Below are 19,727 nucleotides of genomic sequence, written 5' to 3' on the forward strand. Positions count from 1 at the left end.
GGGGCTTTCCGAGGGCTGCGGGTCGCTGAGGGGCCGGGCCGAGGATGGGGGAGGCCCAGGCGGCCCCGGCCTGGGAGTGGGGCCGGCGGCCGGCGGGGAGAGGGGGGCGCCTGGGCAGCTGGAGGCCCCGGCAGCTTCCCGGGCGCCCCCGAGAGCTGGCCCGCCCTCCCTCCGTGACAGGTGGGCCTGGAGTTGGGGAAAGTTTGGAGCCGGCGGGAGGCGAGGGGCGCCGGGACCAGGCCACATCGGTCCTGCTTCCTGGCTGTGGGCTACAGGGAGGATCCCACTCTAAGGCCCCGCTGGAATGGAACAGAGTGGATCTTTCCTTAACATGAGTTGACATTAAATGGAATAACCGCTGGGGCGTCATTTTCCGGGCCAGGCCTGAGGATGGAGGTTTAGGAAACGTGCCGAGAGACCCTGGGTCTTGAAGGGAGGTTGCAACCTCTGCCATTCCGGCCTCGATTAGGGCAGGGCGAGACGCGAGGAAGGCCACGTAGGGAAACACTCCCTCAATCTCTTTTCTTCTTTCCTTTTTCTTTTTTAAAATGCCTTTCCACCCTGCTGAGAATTTCCTAATTCCCTCTCTAACCTGCACTTGTCTGTGTGGGTGAAACTTTAATTTGCCACCCTTTCATTCCCCTTTGCCCCAGGCTCTCAATCCAGGAAGGGAAATGAAACTGGAGGACTTTGTAGGGGTTGTTACTGGAAATTGTGGAGGTGTTAGATTGCAGAGGAGCATGTTTCATTCATGTTTTCAGTGAACTTTTAAATCATGCCAATCATTCCAATAACTATTTAATAATATGTTCAAAGGGGTTCTATGTAATGGTATATGCACCTCTTCTCCTTTTAATATTGGGGACGTTTCCAATGGGTTCTGCAAGAGTTGATCTCTTGCAAACGATGGAGGTATTTGCTGAGAGTAACCTGTGCATTAATTGGTCGTGGAAGGAGTTTAAAAATGGTGTCCTCCTGCCCCTCCCTGCTTGGAAGGAGTGCTAAAAGCAGATGTCTAGAGAAACCTATTGCTCCAGGGAGTGGCAGAGAAAGATTTTGTAAAGGGATGGTTGTGGAGCTATACTAATTTCCTGAGTGAATGAATGCCGGTTGATGGTTTTACCATGGGTTCTCTATTAAATTAGAAGTAATTCCTCTTTTCATGAGCTACTATCTGCTCCTCAGAGCAAGGAGGCATATAATAGCATTATTTTAAGTTATTAGTACCTTCTGATTCATGCTGTATTTTTTTTTCGCTGCATTGGGTCTTAGTTGCTGCGTGTGGGCTTTCTCTAGTTGTGAGTGGGGGGCGGGGGGGTTACTCATTGCGGTGGCTTCTCGTTGCGGAGCACGGGCTCTGGGCGCACGGGCTTCAGTAGTTGTGGCACACAGCCTCAGTAGTTGTGGCTCGCGGGCTCTAGAGTGCAGGCTCAGTAGTTGTGGCTCACGGGCTTAGTTGCTCTGTGGCATGTGGGATCTTCGCGGACCAGGGCTCGAACCCGTGTCCCCTGCATTGGCAGGCAGATTCTTAACCACTGCTCAGAAGAGGACTTTTGAGTCACTTTGTAATTTTAAATGTATTACTGTTTGATGCAGCACACTGTAGTTTATTAAGTGTATGCCATATTTATTTGAGGTTTACCTTTATGTGACCATTCGGTGAAATAATTACTCTTGAGTTTTGTTATATCAAAAAATTGGTTCCTCATGTTTTAGCTTTTATGGTCTCACAGGTACTTTTTCTTTTTCAGTAGAAATGATGGAAGAATTGCATAGCCTGGACCCCCGACGGCAAGAATTATTAGAGGCCAGGTTTACTGGAGTTGGTGTTAGTAAGGTGAGTAAAATGATAACAAACACTGCTTATAGTCTAATGTAAACACATTTAAAAACAAAGAGCAATTTGGGTGGATCATACAGATACACTGAAGGGGAGATGATCTGGCTTACGTTCCAGTGAGCTTTTAAATCCTACCAGTTGTTCCAGTCATTTAACAGGATGCTTGAAGGTACTCTCTATGGGAGGATATACTTCTTTTTACCCTCCCATATGGGAGACGTTTCCCATGGGTGTGTTGCAAGGATATTAACAGGATGTGTATGTAGATTCTATGCCACATTTTGTCAAAGCTCAGTCACTTGGAAAAAACTGTTAATGAAAAGGTATTGGCATAGCTTCATTACGCTGGACTTTCTGGATAGTTATATGTAGAGTTTTGAAAAATCTGCCTCTGCTGAGTCTGTCAGTTCTCCACATCTGCAGTTCAGCAGATTCCTCCTGGTTGTACCCCAAGACTGCTTTTTCTCTCCTTCTATTTTTCCTTCTTGTTCATTCTTTATTTTGTTCCAGGAGCATAAAATAAGATCAGGCCTCATTAATGGGTGGGTGTTAAGTTAAGCAGTGTTATGGCTTCCTATGCATTCTTATATACCTGCTCCCTCACCCCCTCTACTCTCACAGGATGGGTTTAGTACAAAATTAAAACATATTTATGATTTTAATATAATATATAAAATATATTTATGATGTTTTATTTAAAATCTTCACCAATCCAAGATGTTGCTTCCTTGGGCTTGAGACTCAAGAATTTTTGATCTTTGACTTCATGTGATACATTCCTTCCTGTGCTTTTCAAGAAATCTTATTTCTCATGGTGACTTAGATCTTAGTCTCATGCTTTGGTCAGTAGCTTCTTAATTTTTATTTATTTATTTATTTAGGCTGTGTTGGGTCTTTGTTGCTGCACACGGGCTTTCTCTAGTTGCCACGAGCAAGGGTTACTCTTCTTTGCGGTGCGAGGGCTTCTCATTGCGGTGGCTTCTCTTGTTGCAGAGCATGGGCTCTAGGCGTGCGGGCTGCAGTAGTTGTGGCACTTGGGCTCAGTAGTTGTGGCTCGTGGGCTCTAGAGCGCAGACTCAGTAGTTGTGGTGCATGGGCTTAGTTGCTCTGCAGCATGTGGGATCTTCCCGAACCAGGGCTCGAACCCATGTCCCCTGCATTAGCAAGCGGGTTCTTAACCACTGCACCACTGGGGAAGCCCCGGTAGCTTCTTAAAGGAGAAGGTGTTTGTCAGGGTTTAGTTGGAAAAACTGGCTGCTTTGAGGAGTCTCATAGATTTTGGTGAGCTGGAATAGCCTGATAGTTTTTGTTCATTCAACAGCTACTGAGTACCTGCTGCATACTAGGCATTGTGCAGGGTGTTAGGGATGACGCCTCAGTACAGTGCTTCCAAGCCCCCCTGCAGTGTGGAGAGGGCAAGTGCTCTAGACAGAGAGCCGATGCTATGATGAGAGCTGTATTAGAGCTGTGGTGAGGTGCTACGGGAACACAGGATTTGTTACACATTTTGTAATTCTTGGTTTCTTGGCCTCTTTAATAAAGTAACTGACTTTTGTGGCACTTTGGAGCAGCTATATTCCTGACTGTTGCTGTATATTAAAGTTACATGTGTAAATGTAAATTCTCTGATCTAGGTGAAGTAGCTTCAACTGTAAGTGAGCAGTATATTTGAGTATTAAATTGATCTCTGATTCAATTGATTACCTAATAATGACCTTCGTTGTGTCTTTTAACTGGGGAATTCAGCAAAAGGCTCTTATCCAAATCTGTCTGTTCAGATGGTCACCTACTGAGTAAAAGTGAGTTTGTATTCAAATTGTATGCGATTTAAACTCTTTGGCTTCCTTGTTAGGATGCTTTCCTTTCCTTCTGTTTTTAGGTTCATGGTAGCTGTATCCAAGCATACTTTCAATTTGGTAGAGCCTAAGTTATGGGAATGCGTAACATTGTGAATTCTGCTGCCCAGGCCCAACCTAAAATCATGTAACTAAGATGTCAGAAAACTTTATCTGTTTAATAGGAAGTTCTCCCTTTGATACATAGAAAGAAATTCCTTTTTATCTAAACGCTTTTATGCCATTAATTGTATGTTATTTTGAAGTTTCCAATCATGGTAAGTATATTGATTACAATAAATTTGTTATTCATGGACTAGCAGGAGAGTATTTTTACCCATAGCAAAGAAACTTGGGAAAGGCAAGTAAATTATCCTGTGTTTTGTGGAGTTAGGAAGAGGAAAAAGAAAATCTCCATTTTGCAGGACTTCTTTTGCCTGCAAGACATTGTATCTCTCAGACCACTGATTTGAAATAGGAGTGGGGAGGTGGCCACAGTACTGGGAGAAAAGGTGCTTTTGGATAAATTCCTCCTTCTAGCTTGGAATTCCTCATTATGGGTCATAATTTCTCAATGAGGATGTCACTGTGTTGATGACAGCTTTCATTTTTGCAGAGATCATGAGCGCTTTCAGCCCTTGCTCCAAATGGGAGAGCAGAGTGACTTTCCTGTGATAGTGCCATCTAGTGGGACTGGTGCAGCCTCATGGGCTGTCTCTTGAGTTTCTGCTAACTATTCATAACATTTTCAGTACTTTTTGATGTCCATAGAAGGAAGAAGGTCAGTGCCACTATGGATTCTTTCCTAGTGGACAGGGTGTTTTAAGTAGCTGCAGTCTTTGAAATTCCTGGTTATTGTAGATATTCTGTCATGTTGCCTTGAGTGTTTTGTACCTGCAAATTGGATATACATCACAAAACTTAGGCTAAAAGAAAATGGCCAAGCCACCGCATTTATTACTTATAGTATTTAAGTTGCTCTTTACTTATATTTAGGTTATTGGCAAATTAAAAATTTTCTTGTATATTGCATTTACATGCATTAATTTTATATAATTTTATGTATAATATTTAACTTATAATAATTGGTAAAACAAAGGCATTTGTTATGTGCTTTGGGATGCACCATGTGGTTTTGTTTAAGAGATTGATGCTTTCTGTCGTCAGTGAGTTGATAATTGAGGAAGGTAACCTGACGTGCACTAAGCTGTAGTTGACTTTCCTCCTGTAGTCTAGCTGCCACTTTTTAGGAGGACCTGTAGCCATACTCTTAGCATTTTTGAGGTGATAGATTAATTGGGTTATGAACTTACTTCTTCATTTCTTGTTGACTTGACATGTGAGCTGTCCTTCTTTAAGTTCTCTTCCTTTAAGCGCTAGATAATCCACTTCCAGTAATGTGAAACTGACTGTACCTTATATTCTTATGTTTTCAATGAGGACTTAATGCAGTTTATATTCCCTACTCTCTGCCCTTTTGACAACTTAAATACAGGTAGTCTTGTCTCTGTGATTCTGGAGACTGTAAAGTAGGTGGATTTCCACCCTTGCATGCACTGTTAACTGTACCTAGTTGAATTTTAATGCTAAGATAGTAACAAATACTCTTACAGTACTTTCTGTGTGCCACATACTGTCCTGAGTACAATAAAAGTAATAAGTGAATTTAGATCTTTCATAACAGGGATGCTAGTCTTAATAAACATTCCTTCTCTTTTTATAAGACATACTAACTGATGCCCACTGCATTGCTCCCACCAGTTGATTTATAGACTTACCAAGGGTCACTTTATGACAACTTGCACTTGTATTATAATTATATAGTTCAATACAAAATTGTGTTAACCATTGACATATGATTGTAAAATGAAAGGATTGTCGATTCGGTGAAAACTAAGTTAACTGCCTTGGAAAGACTGAATGTAAAATGAGTCAATAAGGAGATAACTATAAAAACTTATTAAAAAAGTTTTTTTTAATCTGCAAGAATTCTTCATTTAGATCCTTGGCAAGTATCTTTAAAGTTCTTGCTTCACTTTTAAAGAAATTGAAATTGGAAATTGTAGATGATGCATTATGGGTGTGGTTTGTGTAAGACAGTGTGAAACTATAGTCAGTGGATCTATAACTCAAAGGGCCTGTATCAAAAGCTTGGCAACAGAATAAGCATTTATATGTTTTAAGTTCAAAGAAAACGTTTAAGGTGTTATTTTTTTAGGATTCCCCACTATCACTTACTTTTTTGATTAATGTCATTGGTTTCAGTTGTATTGAATGAAATGGATTATGCAGTGTGTTGATGGTATTGACAAGAAGAGCAAAATGAGAAGCCATGAAAAGTGGGACTATCTCTTTTGGCACAGTAAGAACCTTCACTTTTTGGAGACTGAAGCAAGATCATGTAATTTTAGGTAGTACCACATAGTAGATTATTGATGTCTTCTTAAAGAAAAATGATCTCTTTTCCTATCTTTTATAAATTTGTGAGTCTGATATGTGAACATTTTAAATGATCATATTTGATTTCTGAAAAGACCTTTAACCAGCCAATGCCTTTCTCCTGTCATTTAGTGAATTGCATCAATTAGAAGGTGTCAGTTATAAATATCTAGTGTTAGCTATTTCACATACCAGTGCCAGTAATTTTAAACAATGTGTTTAGGTGTTTATATTTAGTACATAGTTAGATGGTCAATAAGCATAAATGTTGAAAAATAGTGTACGTTTATACTGGTTAGTTTTAAGGAACTGTTGATAAATTTATTATGTTTGCTTTTATGTTACCTTCTCCTTTTCATTACAGATCTTCCTTGTCTTACAGTGGGGTTATGTCTTGGTAAACTCATTGTAAGTTGAAAATATCAGAAGTTGAAAATGCATTTAACATACCTAACCTACAGAACATGGTAACTTAGCCTAGCCTACCTTAAACGTGCTCAGAACACTTACATTAACCTACTATTGGGCAAAATCATCTAACACAAAGTGTATTTTATAATAAAGTATTGAATATCTCATGTCATTAATTGAATACCATACTGAAAGTGAAAAGCAGAATGATTGTCTAGGTGCAGAATGGTTTAAGTGTCTTGGTTCTTTTACCCTCGTGATTGCATGGCTCACTGGGAGCTGTGCTGATGCCGCTACCCAGCGTCATGAGAGAGTTGTGTCACATATTAGTAGCCCGGGAAAAGATCACAATTCAAAATTTGGAGTATGGTTTTAACTGAATGTATATCATTTTTGCACCATCATAAGGTTGAAAAATCATTAAGTGGAACAAACATAAGTCGGGGACCATCAGTACTTTAGTATTTATTTAATTCTACCCTCATTTCACATGTAGTCAAGTATCAACTCATTTCTCTTCTTTCTCTAGTATTTGTCTGCCCCACTGCTACTGCCTTAATCCAGACTTTCCTCATTCATAACTGTAATGCTAGTTTCTCCTATCCCATTCATCTTTTTTAAACTGCCACCAGTTATATTTCTAAAAATACCAATATTATTGTTTTACTCCCTTGCTTTAAAGGCTCTACATTGTCTACTGGATAGAGTTAAAACTCCCTCTCCAAACTTTTTAACTTCATGGATCGTTGTCTACTCCCCCACTGCCGGGTGCTGCTACCTCAGACCATGACTGATCTTCTAACCTGTAATGTTAGTAAACAGGGTTATGCTGTCTCCTGTACCATTCCTTTTTATTTGTCAAACGAACTTTCAGTTTACTTCTCAAAGCATAATCCGGATATCCCTTCTGTATAGCTTTTCCAGATAGCTGCACCATCTAGTTGCATTATCTTTTTTTTTTTTTTTTTTTTTTTTTTGCGGGACACGGGCCTCTCACTGTTGTGGCGTCTCCCGTTGCGGAGCACAGGCTCCAGATGCGCAGGCTCAGCGGCCATGCCTCACAGGCCCAGCTGCTCCGCGGCATGTGGGATCCTCCCGGACAGGGGCACAAACCCATGTCCCCTGCATCGGCAGTGGAACTCTCAACCACTGCGCCACCAGGGAAGCCCTCTAGTTGCATTATCTTATTAGCACCTGATAACCTACTTTTATTATAACATGTTGGTTTTCCCCATTAGTCTCCTTGAGAACATGGGTGATACCTTTATTTCTGACTGTTCAAGTGCTCAGCACATTGTATACACTGAATAAATCTTTGTTGAATTGGGAGAGAGTATTGAGAAGATGAAAATAGAGTTAATTGTCACCCATATAGGCATGTTTCTTCTTTTAATCTAGCTCCAAACTCTTGTCTCAGATTGCATTTAAAGCAATGACATATATTTGGGCTTAAATCTTCCTTATGTTTCTTTTAAAATCTTTCTTATGCTTCTTTTACCTTCTTTTGAAATTTTTTTGTAATTTATTGAGTAATTATCTGCTATGAAAGACAAACATTCTCATACTGTTTTCCCCCCACCTTCAAGTTTTTGTCAGTTATATTATTATTTATTTTTAATATTCCATTTTTCCACCTTCTAGTTTGAAAGTTATACACTCTTTTATTGGTTACCACAGAAATTACAATATGTATCCTTAATTTATCAAAGATGAATGTTAAATCAATACCTTTGCCCTCCTTTTTGTCAATATAAGAGCCTTGAACATTTAACTCCATTATTCCTCTCCCACCTCACATGCTTTTGTTCTTTATTTAATTGTATATGTATATATATTTAACTAGTAGGCTTTTAGAGCAGTTTTATATTTATAGAAAATTGAGCAGTTAGTACAGAGAGTTGTCATATACTACCATCCCATCCCTCCAGTTTCCCCTATTAACATGTTGCGTTAAGTGTGGTAGACTTGTTACAATTGATAAACCAGTATTGATACATTATTATTAATGGAAGTCCATAGTTTAACATTCGGATTTACTCTTCGTGTTGTACAGTTCTATGGCTTTTAATAAATGAAAAAAAGTCATGTATTCACCATTTGTATATATATTTTTAAGAGTCCACATATTATTATTATTATTTTTGTGTGTGGTACGCGGGCCTCTCACTGTTGCTGGCCTCTCCCGTTGCGGAGCACAGGCTCCGGACACACAGGCTCAGTGGCCATGGCTCATAGGCCCAGCTGCTCTGCGGCATGTGGGATCTTCCCGGACCGGGGCACGAACCCTTGTCCCTTGCATCGGCAGGCGGATTCTCAACTACTGCGCCACCAGGGAAGCCCGAGTCCACGGATTATTATTGCATCTGTTTTATAGTTACATTCAGTTTGCCTAACCTACATGTTCACCTATGTGTTTACCACTTTCTTTGTCATTCATTCCTTTTCACATCTCTGCCCTTCTATCTGGAATATTTTTTCTTTTGCCTGAAATATATCCTTTGGAATTTCTCTAGTGTGGGTCTACCAGTGATTGTCTCCCCATTTTGTCTGCTTTAAAATGTCTGGTTTTGGTTTTATTCTTGAATGGTGGTATTTTTGCTAGGTTTAAAATTCTAAGTTGGTTGTTGTTTTCTTTCAGTACATTGTTTACTATTGTCCACTGACTTCCATTATACTCTTTTTATTTTTAGTCTCATTGCCATTCTGTTGAAGGTAACCTATCTTTTCTTTGCCCATTTTCGAGATTTTCTCTTTGTCTTTGATCTTCTGCACTATAATGTAGGGATGAGAGATATGTCTAAATTGGATTACTTTTTTTCTTTATTATTTTCCTGAGCTTTATTTACATCTGAATATTTTTGGGGAACCTGAGAATACACTTAAAAGAAATAGATTTTAGTTTTTAGAGCAGTTTTAGGCTCACAGCAAAATTGAGTGGAAGGTACAGAGATTTCCCAGATACCTCCTGGCCCTGCACATTTGTTACAACTGATGAACCTATATTGACATATTATCACCTGAAGTCCATAGTGTACATTAGGGTTCACTCTTGGTGTTGTACGTTCTATGGGTTTGGTCAAATGTATAAAGATATATATTTGTTATACTATCATACAGAGTAGTTTTACTGCCCTAAAATCCTCTGTGCTCCAGCTGTTCATCCCTCCCTCCCCTAACCCTAGGCAACTACTGATCTTTTTACTGTCTCCATAGTTTTGTCTTTTCTGGCATGTCATGTAGTTGGAATCATACCGTATGTAGCCTTTTCAGATTGGCTTCTTTTACTTAGTAATACTCATTTAAGTTTTCTCTGTGTCTTTCCATGGGTTGTTATTTTAAAAAAAAATTTTGGGGGCTTCCCTGGTGGCGCAGTGGTTGAGAGTCCACCTGCCGATGCAGGGGACGTGGGTTCGTGCCCCGGTCCGGGAGGATCCCGTGTGCCGCGGAGCGGCTGGGCCGCTGAGCCTGCGCTTCCGGAGCCTGTGCTCCGCAACGGGAGAGGCCACAACAGTGAGAGGCCCGTGAACCACAAAAAAAAAAAAAAAAAAAATTTTTTTTAAAGCACTGAATAGTATTTCATTGTCTGGATGTACCACAGTTTATTTATCTGTCCATTCACCTAGTAAAGAATGTCTTGGGGGCTTCCCTGGTGGCGCAGTGGTTGAGAGTCCACCTGCCGATGCAGGGGACGTGAGTTCGTGCCCTGGTCCGGGAGGATCCCACATGCTGCGGAGTGCCTAGGCCTGTGAGCCGTGGCTGCTGAGCCTGCGCGTCTGGAGCCTGTGCTCCACAACGGCAGAGGCCACAACAGTGAGAGGCAAAAAAAAAAAGAATGTCTTGGTTGCTTCCAAGTTTTAGCAGTTATGAATAAAGCTGCTATAAACATCTGTATGCAGATTTTTATGAATGGTTGGATTATTTTGATTTATTCTGCTTGGAATTTATTGGATTTCTTAAATCTGTGGGTTGCTGGTTTTCATCAGTCCTAGAATATTCTCAGCCATTGTCTCTTCATATATTGCCTCTGCCTTCCACTCTGTCTTCTCTTTCTTGCACTCCATTTAAACATATGTTAGACCTTCTTACTGTATTTTCTCTGCCTCGTACTCTGTCTTCGGGATTGCTGGTCTTTATTTCCCAGGGCTGAATATTGAGTAGGTTGTTCTGAAATTTCCTTGCACTTTTGTATTTCTTGTGATACCTCCACTTCTTTATTTTCTCTTTAAATTTGTCTAATCTCCATAATTCTATCCATTGAGTTTTCCTGAGGGCTGGTGTATTCCTAGGTGGCTGTTACCCTGAAAGGGTAGCCGTGTGCTCTTTGTTTAAAGTATAGGGTAGATTTCCCAGAATCCCCTCTTTGGGCAGGTCCTGGGCTTTGACTTTCTTTCTGCACACACTCAGGCCTCCTAAAGTACAGCTAGCTCAGTTTCAAAGCTTTTTCTTTAGAATTAAACTGGCAAATGCCCTCAAATATAAATACTATTTTTTGAGTGCTGATCTTACCTTTCTGAATTCTTATCTTATGGATTTTGGTGCAGTAATACCTTGTTTCTCTTTTTCGCAGTCAGTAATATAAAATTGGTTGACACTTAACAAAGTGTACATGAACTCTTGTGCCACAGTGGTTAGAGGATCCATATCCATATCTAGTTTTCCTCCTTGGGATTTTCACTTTTCATCTGCTTCCTTCCTTCCTATATGTGATCAGTATTGTCATTACGCCTGGCTGTTAGTCATTTATGTTACTTATTTTCTGTTTACTTTTAGTTAAAGATTAAATTGAAGTATTTCTTAAATTTTTTTTTAAGGCAAGGAGAAGGAAAGCAAGTAAGGCTGTATTATCAATGATTTTTTTTAACGTTTTCTGAATGCTTTTAAGGCTTTATTTTTTACTTTATTTATTTATCTTTAAATTTATTTATTTTTGGCTGCGCTGGGTCTTTGTTGCTGTGGGCTTTCTAGTTGCCGCGAGCAGGGGCTACTCTTCGTTGTGGTGTATAGGCTTCTCATTGCGGTGGCTTCTCGTTGCAGAGCACAGGCTCTAGGCATGTGGGTTTCAGTAGTTGTGGCACACGGGCTCAGTAGTTGTGGCTCGCAGGCTCTAGCGCGCAGGCTCAGTAGTTGTGGTGCACGGGCTTAGTTGCTCCGCAGCATGGGGGATCTTCCCAGACCAGGGATCGAACCTGTGTCCCCTGCATTGGCAGGCGGATTCTTAACCACTGTGCCATCAGGGAAGTCCTATCAGTGATTTCTTATATCAAACTTGAGTCTAGAGATGGTTTGGCTTCGTTAGTCTTGTTCTTCCTCTTTACCTTGTCTGGGTCTGAAATTGCTGGGTACCTCTTTTTTTTTTACAGTGCTAATGTTTATAAAGTTACATCCTAAAAATGTTTCTAATAAATAGTTTTAAACAAGATCTGTTGTGATGTTTTCGTTTTTGTTTTTGTTTTTTGCTAGGTCCCTCTTGATGGTAGGTTTCACTTGGTCCTAACTACTACTGTGTGTAATGGGATGGATTAGTTTAGAATCCGCTTCCTAGTATGTTAGCCATGTTTAAACACTTCTTAGGCTGTTCTTTTTGACCTTTTACAGTCCAGTTTCCCTTTTTCCCTAATCCAGAAAGAGACTTGGCTTTTTCTAGTCCCAAATATACCTTGTTTAGACTTTGCTCTGCAGAAGCGTTGCCCTTCCCATCTCTCTGTTCTTTTTGGTTCATTTGAGGCTAGGCTTTGACTTAGTATGGCACCACAAAGTTTTATTGTAGGGTCATTTGTCCTAGCACCTGCTTGCCCCCTGGTCAGCTTTTTTTGCCCTTAGAGTCTTTCATGGGGAATCTTGTTTCATAATTTGGACTGCTCTTGCTTTCTACCCAAGGAACACTCCTTTGCAGGTTAGAGCAGTCTGAAGGATCTGGAGTACTAGTTAAAGCTCTTCTTCTCATTTGGTTGATTAGTTTTGCCTGTTTTCCAAGGTTCTCATGACTAAGTCAGGCTCTTTGCTTTCTTCCCACTTTCCATACACTAGTTTTATAGAACCTTATCTTTACTGTTTAACAATAGAACATAGTTATACTGTATTAGCCATCAGATACAAGCAGTATCATTCCCCTCACAGATGTACTTTGAACTGAGGAATGTTCACAGTCAAATGCTCACAGTAAGAGAATTTTGGTTGTTTTTTTGTTTATTCTTTTACCTTTTGGCTGCAACGTGTGGCGTGCGGGATCTTAGTTCCCCAACCAGGGATCAAACCCTTCCCCTCTGCAGTGGAAGCAGGGAGTCTTAACCTCTGGACTGCCAGGGAAGGTCCCTAGTTTAGTTTTTGATAATTTTAGAAACCTAATTGGTAAATTTCCTGTGCACTTTGGAGTACAGAGCTAAGAATGGAATATCGTTATAGTCACATCTTACTCTTTTTTTTTTTTTTTTTTTTTTTGTGGTATGCGGGCCTCACTGTTGTGGCTTCTCCCGTTGCGGAGCACAGGCTCCGGACGCACAGGCTCAGCGGCCATGGCTCACGGGCCCAGCCGCTCCGTGGCATGTGGGATCTTCCCGGACCGGGGCACGAACCCACGTCCCCTGCATCGGCAGGCGGACTCTCAACCACTGCGCCACCAGGGAAGCCCACATCTTACTCTTTTAACTTAACCTCCCTCTCCCCCCTTTTACCTGCATATACTGCAAAGTGTACTGGAATCGGAATAATCTAGCTTTGGTTCTAGTACCTTCTAAGAAGTTAATTAACTGTATGACTTGGAAGTCAGTGCAATTCTGTGTACTTCCAGTTTAAGAAAATTATTTTTGATGATTTGCACCAAAAGAGGGAGCCATATTTGAGAAAGGGGAAAACAAAACTAAAAAATTCCATTTAGACATTAATACTTTCAAAGAATGAGTAGTGGCGTTAAAATCCCAAACCCTCGGGCTTCCTTGGTGGTGCAGTGGTTGGGAGTCCACCTGCCGATGCAGGGGATGCGGGTTCGTGCCCCGGTCCGGGAGGATCCCACATGCTGCGGAGCGGCTGGGCCCGTGAGCCATGGCCGATGGGCTTATGTGTCCGGAGCCTGTGCTCCGCAATGGGAGAGGTCGCGGCAGTGAGAAGCCCGCGTACTGCAAAAAAAAAAAAAACCCTCAGGATCAAAGGCTAGAAAAAAATCTTGCCAAAATTCTTTCTTCATTAACCCTTTCATTATGTGTCTACAGACTTCTGGGAATTTGGATTGCAAATACCAAAGGAACAAGAAAAGCACTTTGTTCTGCCCGTTAAGTATACTCTGAGACAGTGGCAAGGAAAATAGAGGTGGAGTGTTTTTCTAAAAGTATTCTTTAAAAAAGGGTGATATCTGTTTCCTAATTCTAACTAGGCGAGGGAGATAAAGAAAGAGGTTGGTCATCAGACTTCACTCTTTTTTTTTTTTTTTTCAACTGAAGTATAGTTGATTTACGATGTTGTGTTGGTCTCTCTTGTACAGCAAAGTGATTCAGTTATCTATTTATCTGTCTATGTATATTCTTTTTCATATTCTTTTCCATCGTGGTTTATTACAGGATATTGAATATAATTGCCTGTGCTATACAATAAGACCTTCTTTATCCATTCTATATATAAGTTTGCATCTATTAATCCCAGACTCCCAGTCCAACCATCCCCTGCCTCCCCACCCCCTTGGCAACCACAAGTCTGTTCTCTATGTCTGTGAGTCTGTTTCTTTTTTGTAGGTAAGTGTATTTGTGCCGTATTTTAGATTCCATATATAAGTGATATTATATGGTATTTGTCCTTGTCTGTCTGGCTTACCTCACTTAGTGTGATAATCTCCAGGTCTATCCATGTTTCTGCAACTGACATTTCATTCTTCTTTTATGGCTGCGTGATATTCCATTGTATATACACGTACAACTTCTTTATCCATTCATCTGTTGATGGACACTTAGGTTGCTTCTATGTCTTGGCTGTTGTACATAGTGCTGCTATGAACATTCAGATGCACGTATTGTTTTGAATTAGAATCTTTGTCTTTTCCAGATATATGCCCAGGAGTGGGATTGCAGGATCATATGGCAACTCTTTAGTTTTTTGAGGACCCTCCATACTGTTCTCCATAGTGGCTGCACCAATTTACATTCCCACCAACAGTGTAGGAGGGTTCTCTTTTTTCCACATTCTCTCCAGCATTTGTTATTTGTAGACTTCTTAATGATGGCCACTCTGACTGGTGTGAGTGGTACCTCATTGTAGTTTGGATTTGCATTTCTCTAATAGTTAGCGTTGTTGAACATCTTTTCATATGCCTGTTTGCCATCTGAATGTCTTTGGAGGAATGTCTGTTTAGGTCTTCTGCCCATTTTTTGATTGGGTTGTTTGTTTTTTTGTTATTGAGTTGTATGAACTGTTTGTATATTTTGGCAATTAAGTCTTTTTCAGTTGCATTGTTTGCAAATATTTTCTCCCAGTCCATAGGTTGTCTTTAAGTTTTATTTATGGTTTCCTTTGCTGAACTTCACTCTTTTAAAAATTGTAGTAAATATACATGACATAAAATTTACCATTCTAAGCATTTTTGAGTGTACAGTGCATTCACTTTGTTGTATAACCATCACCACCATCCCTCTCAAGAACGTTTTCATCTTGTAAAAATGTAACTGTACTCATTAAACAGTAAATCCACATTTATGCCTCCCCTTAGTCCCTGGCAACCACCATTCTACTTTGTTTCCATGAATTTGACTACTCTAGAAATGTCATATAAGTGGACTCATATGGTGTTTGTCTTTTTGTGACTGGCTTATTTTACTTAGCATAATATTCTCAAGGTTCATCCATGTTGTAGCATGTGTCGGAATTTCATTTCTTTTCAAGGCTGAATAATATTATATGTACCACATTTTATTTATCCATGTATCTGTCAGTGGTCACTTGGGTTGCTTCTGTGTTTTGGCTACTGTGAGTAATGCTGCTATGAACATGACTGTACAGATATCTGTTCAAGTCCCTGCTTTCAGTTATTTTGGGTGTATATGCAGAAGTGGAATGATTGGATTTTATTTATTTTTATTTATTTATTTATTTATTTATTTTTTGCGTTATGCGGGCCTCTCACTGTTGTGGCCTCTCCCGTTGCGGAGCACAGGCTCCGGACGCGCAGGCTCAGCGGCCATGGCTCACGGGCCCAGCTGCTCCGCGGCATGTGGGATCTTCCCGGACTGGGGCACGAACCCACGTCCCCTGCATCGGCAGGCGGACTCTCAACCACTGCGCCACCAGGGAAGCCCTGGATTTTATTAAACTCACTCTTTTTTTGAAGCTTGACCTCCTCTCATCCTGTATCATTGGCAAAGCGAAGTCAGAAAATGGTAATTGTTTTTCTTTTAGTCCACATTTAGCAAAAGCCCTAGAAGTCTTGAAAATTTTGTTAGCATCTGCACAACTAGTAATACTACTCAAATGGCAGTAATTTGTGCAAACGGTATTATTGGCCCAGGATGTTGACAAACTAAGTAACTTGGTTAGTTACATAGCGTTGTTGAGCATCTTTTCATGTGCCTATTGGCCATCTGTATGTCTTCGGAGAAATGTCTATTTCAACGCCTTTTATTTTAACCAAACTGTAGTTTAGTTTTAAAATGGTAACAGTAAGTGGCTATCCAAATTTGCTGTATTAGAATTTTATTTTAACCAGTATTACCTCAGATATTAAGTCCTGTGAGGACTGTTAATGTTGCCTACATAAAGATAACAAGGTGATGGTATCTGTTGTAATAGATGTGACCCGTGTGACTGATAACTTTGCTTTTATAAAGAGTAAGTATGTGACTTTTATCACATAGTCTGCTGCCAGGGTTCATGTTGATTTAATTTCTGTTTTGTCTGTCTTCAGAGGAATACTAAGGATTAATTGTGGAATTAAAATGTAATCTGAAGGGCCAGCTAATCTCAGGAGATGGTGCCTCTAGTTCAGGATATATTCTGTTATATTAACTAACTTCAGCAGGCAGATTTAATGTTCAAATTTGGCAGAAGCTACTAGCATCAAACCAAAACTAACTTGTGCAATCTCCATTATATTAACAATTGACTAGCTAGAATCAACGCACAAAATATTCCATCAGCCTGTTTGACCTCCTGTGTGGTAATCTGGATGAGATGAAGGAGAAGAAACATAATAGCTATATTGAAATTTTAGTGCCCAAATTTTTCAGCAGTTGAGTTCAGCTAACTCTTATTGAGTCCGTACTATGTATAGGTGTTACAGAGGATTAAAAAAAAATCATATGCACTACATACTCTTGAGGCACTTATAATCAGGCAGGCATGGACCCATATATCTATGGCACACAGCTGATGGTGGATATGGAGATGTGAAGGTATTACGAACCTGAAAGAAGGGGACACAAGTACATATGTATATTCACTTCCCTCCATTAAAAACAATATGGAGATGTGAAGGTATTATGAGCCTAAAAGGAGAGAGCATAGTAATTAATTTGCTTGGAGGTCAGATTGTGGAAGGATGAGACTTTTTGTTTCACAGTAAGATCACTATAGCTAAACAACCTAAGAAAAATTCTGATAAAATATTATGAATAAGTCACAGAATGATAGTGTAGATTAGCTTGGTTTTACTTTTTAAAAATATTTATTTATTTGCCTGCACCTGGTCTTAGTTGCAGCACATGGGGTCTTTGTTGCTGTGTGTGGGGTCTTCAGTTGCAGCATGAGAACTCTTAGTTGTGGCATGTGGGATCTAGTTCCCTGACCAGGGATCGAACCTGGGCCCCCTGCATTGGGAGCGTGGAGTCTTAGCTACTGGACCACCACGGAAGTCCCCTAGAATAGCTTAGTTTTAAAGCTTAGCAAAACTGCTTAGGGTCTAAGGCAGAGTTTTGTTTTGTTTTGTTTAAGAATTAATTTTGATTAGGTGATATATTTACATAGTACCAAATGCAGAAGATCTCAAAGATACACAATGAGACATCTCTGCTATGCCTTTCCTTTTTTTTTTTTTGTGGTACGTGGGTCTCTCACCGCTGTGGCCTCTCCCGTTGCGGAACACAGGCTCCGGCCACGCAGGCCCAGCGGCCACGGCTCACAGGCCCAGCTGCTCCGCGGCATGTGGGATCCTCCCGGACCGGGGGCATGAACCGGCGTCCCCTGCATTGGCAGGCGGATTCCCAACCACTGCACCACCAAGGAAGCCCCTCCTTTTTTTTTTTGGCCACACCATGTGACATATGGGATCTTAGTTCACCTACCAGGGATCGAACCTTGTGCCCCCTGCATTGAGAGCATGGAGTCTTGACCACTTGACTGCCAGGGAAGTCCCTGCTACACTTTTCCTATGTCCATCTGGTTTCCTTCCCTGGAGACAGCTATTAGCAGTTTCTTGTATTTTATTTATGTGTGTGTGTGTATATCATATATATCACACATGATATGTATACATTGTATTATGTGTGTGCGTGTGCAAATACATATGTATATTCACCCCTCCATTTTTTAAAAATACAAAGACAAGTATGTTATATACATTATTGTGTATTTTCCTTTTCGTGTTTAAAATATTTTAGAAATTGTTTTATATTAGTACACATAGAGCTTCCTTGGCTTTTTTTCCCCAAGGCTGTTTAATATTCCATTGTGCAGCTGAACCATAATTTAACCAATTTCCTGTGGATGGACACTTAGATGGACAACACTATTTTATTGACATAAGCAGTGCTATAGTGAATAGCTTTGTAATACACAGTGTCATTTCACACATGTTTACTGGATAAATCCCTAGAAGTGAGATTGTTGGATCAGAGGATATGAGCGTTTGTAATTTTGGTAGTTATAGCCATATTCCTCTCCATAGAGAAGAGGAATATAACTGTATTCCTCCATCAATGAATTAGAACATTAGTTTCCCCATAGTTGAGTATGTTAAGAGAGTTAGTTAAGGGAGTCTGTGGACAGATGCTAGTGTTCCTGAACCTTGTAAAATGATAGGTAAAAATTTGTATGTGTGTATTTATGGCCATGTCTTTTTCCGGGGGGACAGGTCCACAGTTTTCACTACATTCTTAAAAAGTTCAGTGATTGAAAATAGGGTTAAAGGACTTCCCTGGTGGCACAGTGGTTAAGAATCCGCCTGCCGGTGCAAGGGACACAGGTTCGAGCCCTGGTCTGGGTAGATCCCACATGCCACAGAGCAACTAAGTCCATGCACCACAACTACTGAAGCCTGCGTGCCACCACTACCTAAGCCTGTGCACCTAGAGCCCGTGCTCTGCAACGAGGAGTAGCCCCCACTCGCTGCAGCTAGAGAAAGCCCGCGTGCAGCAACAAAGACCCAACACAGCCTAAAATTAAAAAATAAAATTAAAAAAAATAAAATTAAATCTTTTTTAAAAAAATAGGGTTAAAAACCACTATCTGGCAGTTAGTTGTTTCAAATTAGAACACATTGCTTTGAATCGTATTTCTCTTTTACAGAAGTATTTGAGCAGAAGCATGTAAGTAATTATTAGAGATGTTGTGTGGAAAGTTATTGTGTAGGAGAATGGACTAAATCTAATTCCCAATCTTTTATTATTCTTCCCTTCACTCCCTGGGAGGCCATGTTTTAAAAGGCCTGTTTTCTATTAAACTGACTTTATTAAGCAATACCTTATTTTCCCAGTTTTATTAATTAGAGCTTTAGACCAGTATGAGGTGAGTTTTACTACATAGAATTAATCCTTTCATCTTTACTGAGCTGATGAAATTTTAGCTAAAGTCAGTATATCATTTTAAATAGGCTGTGTAGGTGAAAAATAGTTCAGGATCCCCACTGTTACCTTTAGCACTTATTAGGGGTCTAAGGAACAAATCTCTATACCAGATAACCTCCAAGGCCCTTTTGAGTTCTGTGTGTCAACAGTACATATTCTGAGGTGTTGTTTTTTTTTTTTTGTGGTACGTGGGCCTCTCACTGTTGTGACCTCTCCCGTTGCGGAGCACAGGCTCCGGACGCACAGGCTCAGCGGCCATGGCTCACGGGCCCAGCTGCTCCGCAGCATGTGGGATCTTCCCGGACTGGGGCACGAACCCGTGTCCCCTGCATCGGCAGGCGGACTCTCAACCACTGCACCACCAGGGAAGCCTCATATTCTGAGGTTTTGATGAGGACCCATATTAAGTTCTAATATAAGTACTATTACAAATAAACTCTCACCATA

General features: G+C 40.5%; 1 protein-coding gene across 8 annotated transcripts in view; it reads left to right on the top strand.

Annotated features, from left to right (window-relative positions):
* TLK2 (tousled like kinase 2) overlaps window positions 1–19,727 on the top strand; it is a 106,062-nt gene that overhangs the window by 597 nt on the left and 85,738 nt on the right. For 2 of the 8 annotated variants that reach the window (XM_067020835.1, XM_067020838.1), the window contains exons 1-2: window positions 30–180; window positions 1,752–1,837. In XM_067020835.1, the coding sequence (XP_066876936.1) occupies window positions 45–180; window positions 1,752–1,837 (222 nt within the window). In that variant the 5' untranslated portion in view covers window positions 30–44. Of the gene's footprint in view, window positions 1–29; window positions 181–1,751; window positions 1,838–5,940; window positions 6,038–6,501; window positions 6,523–19,727 lie in introns of those variants that run through there. The other 6 variants (XM_067020836.1, XM_067020839.1, XM_067020840.1 and 3 more) reach the window with 5 other exon arrangements.

This window comes from Kogia breviceps, chromosome 19 (genome assembly GCF_026419965.1).
Source record: "Kogia breviceps isolate mKogBre1 chromosome 19, mKogBre1 haplotype 1, whole genome shotgun sequence".
Classification (NCBI taxonomy): Eukaryota; Metazoa; Chordata; class Mammalia; order Artiodactyla; family Physeteridae; genus Kogia; species Kogia breviceps.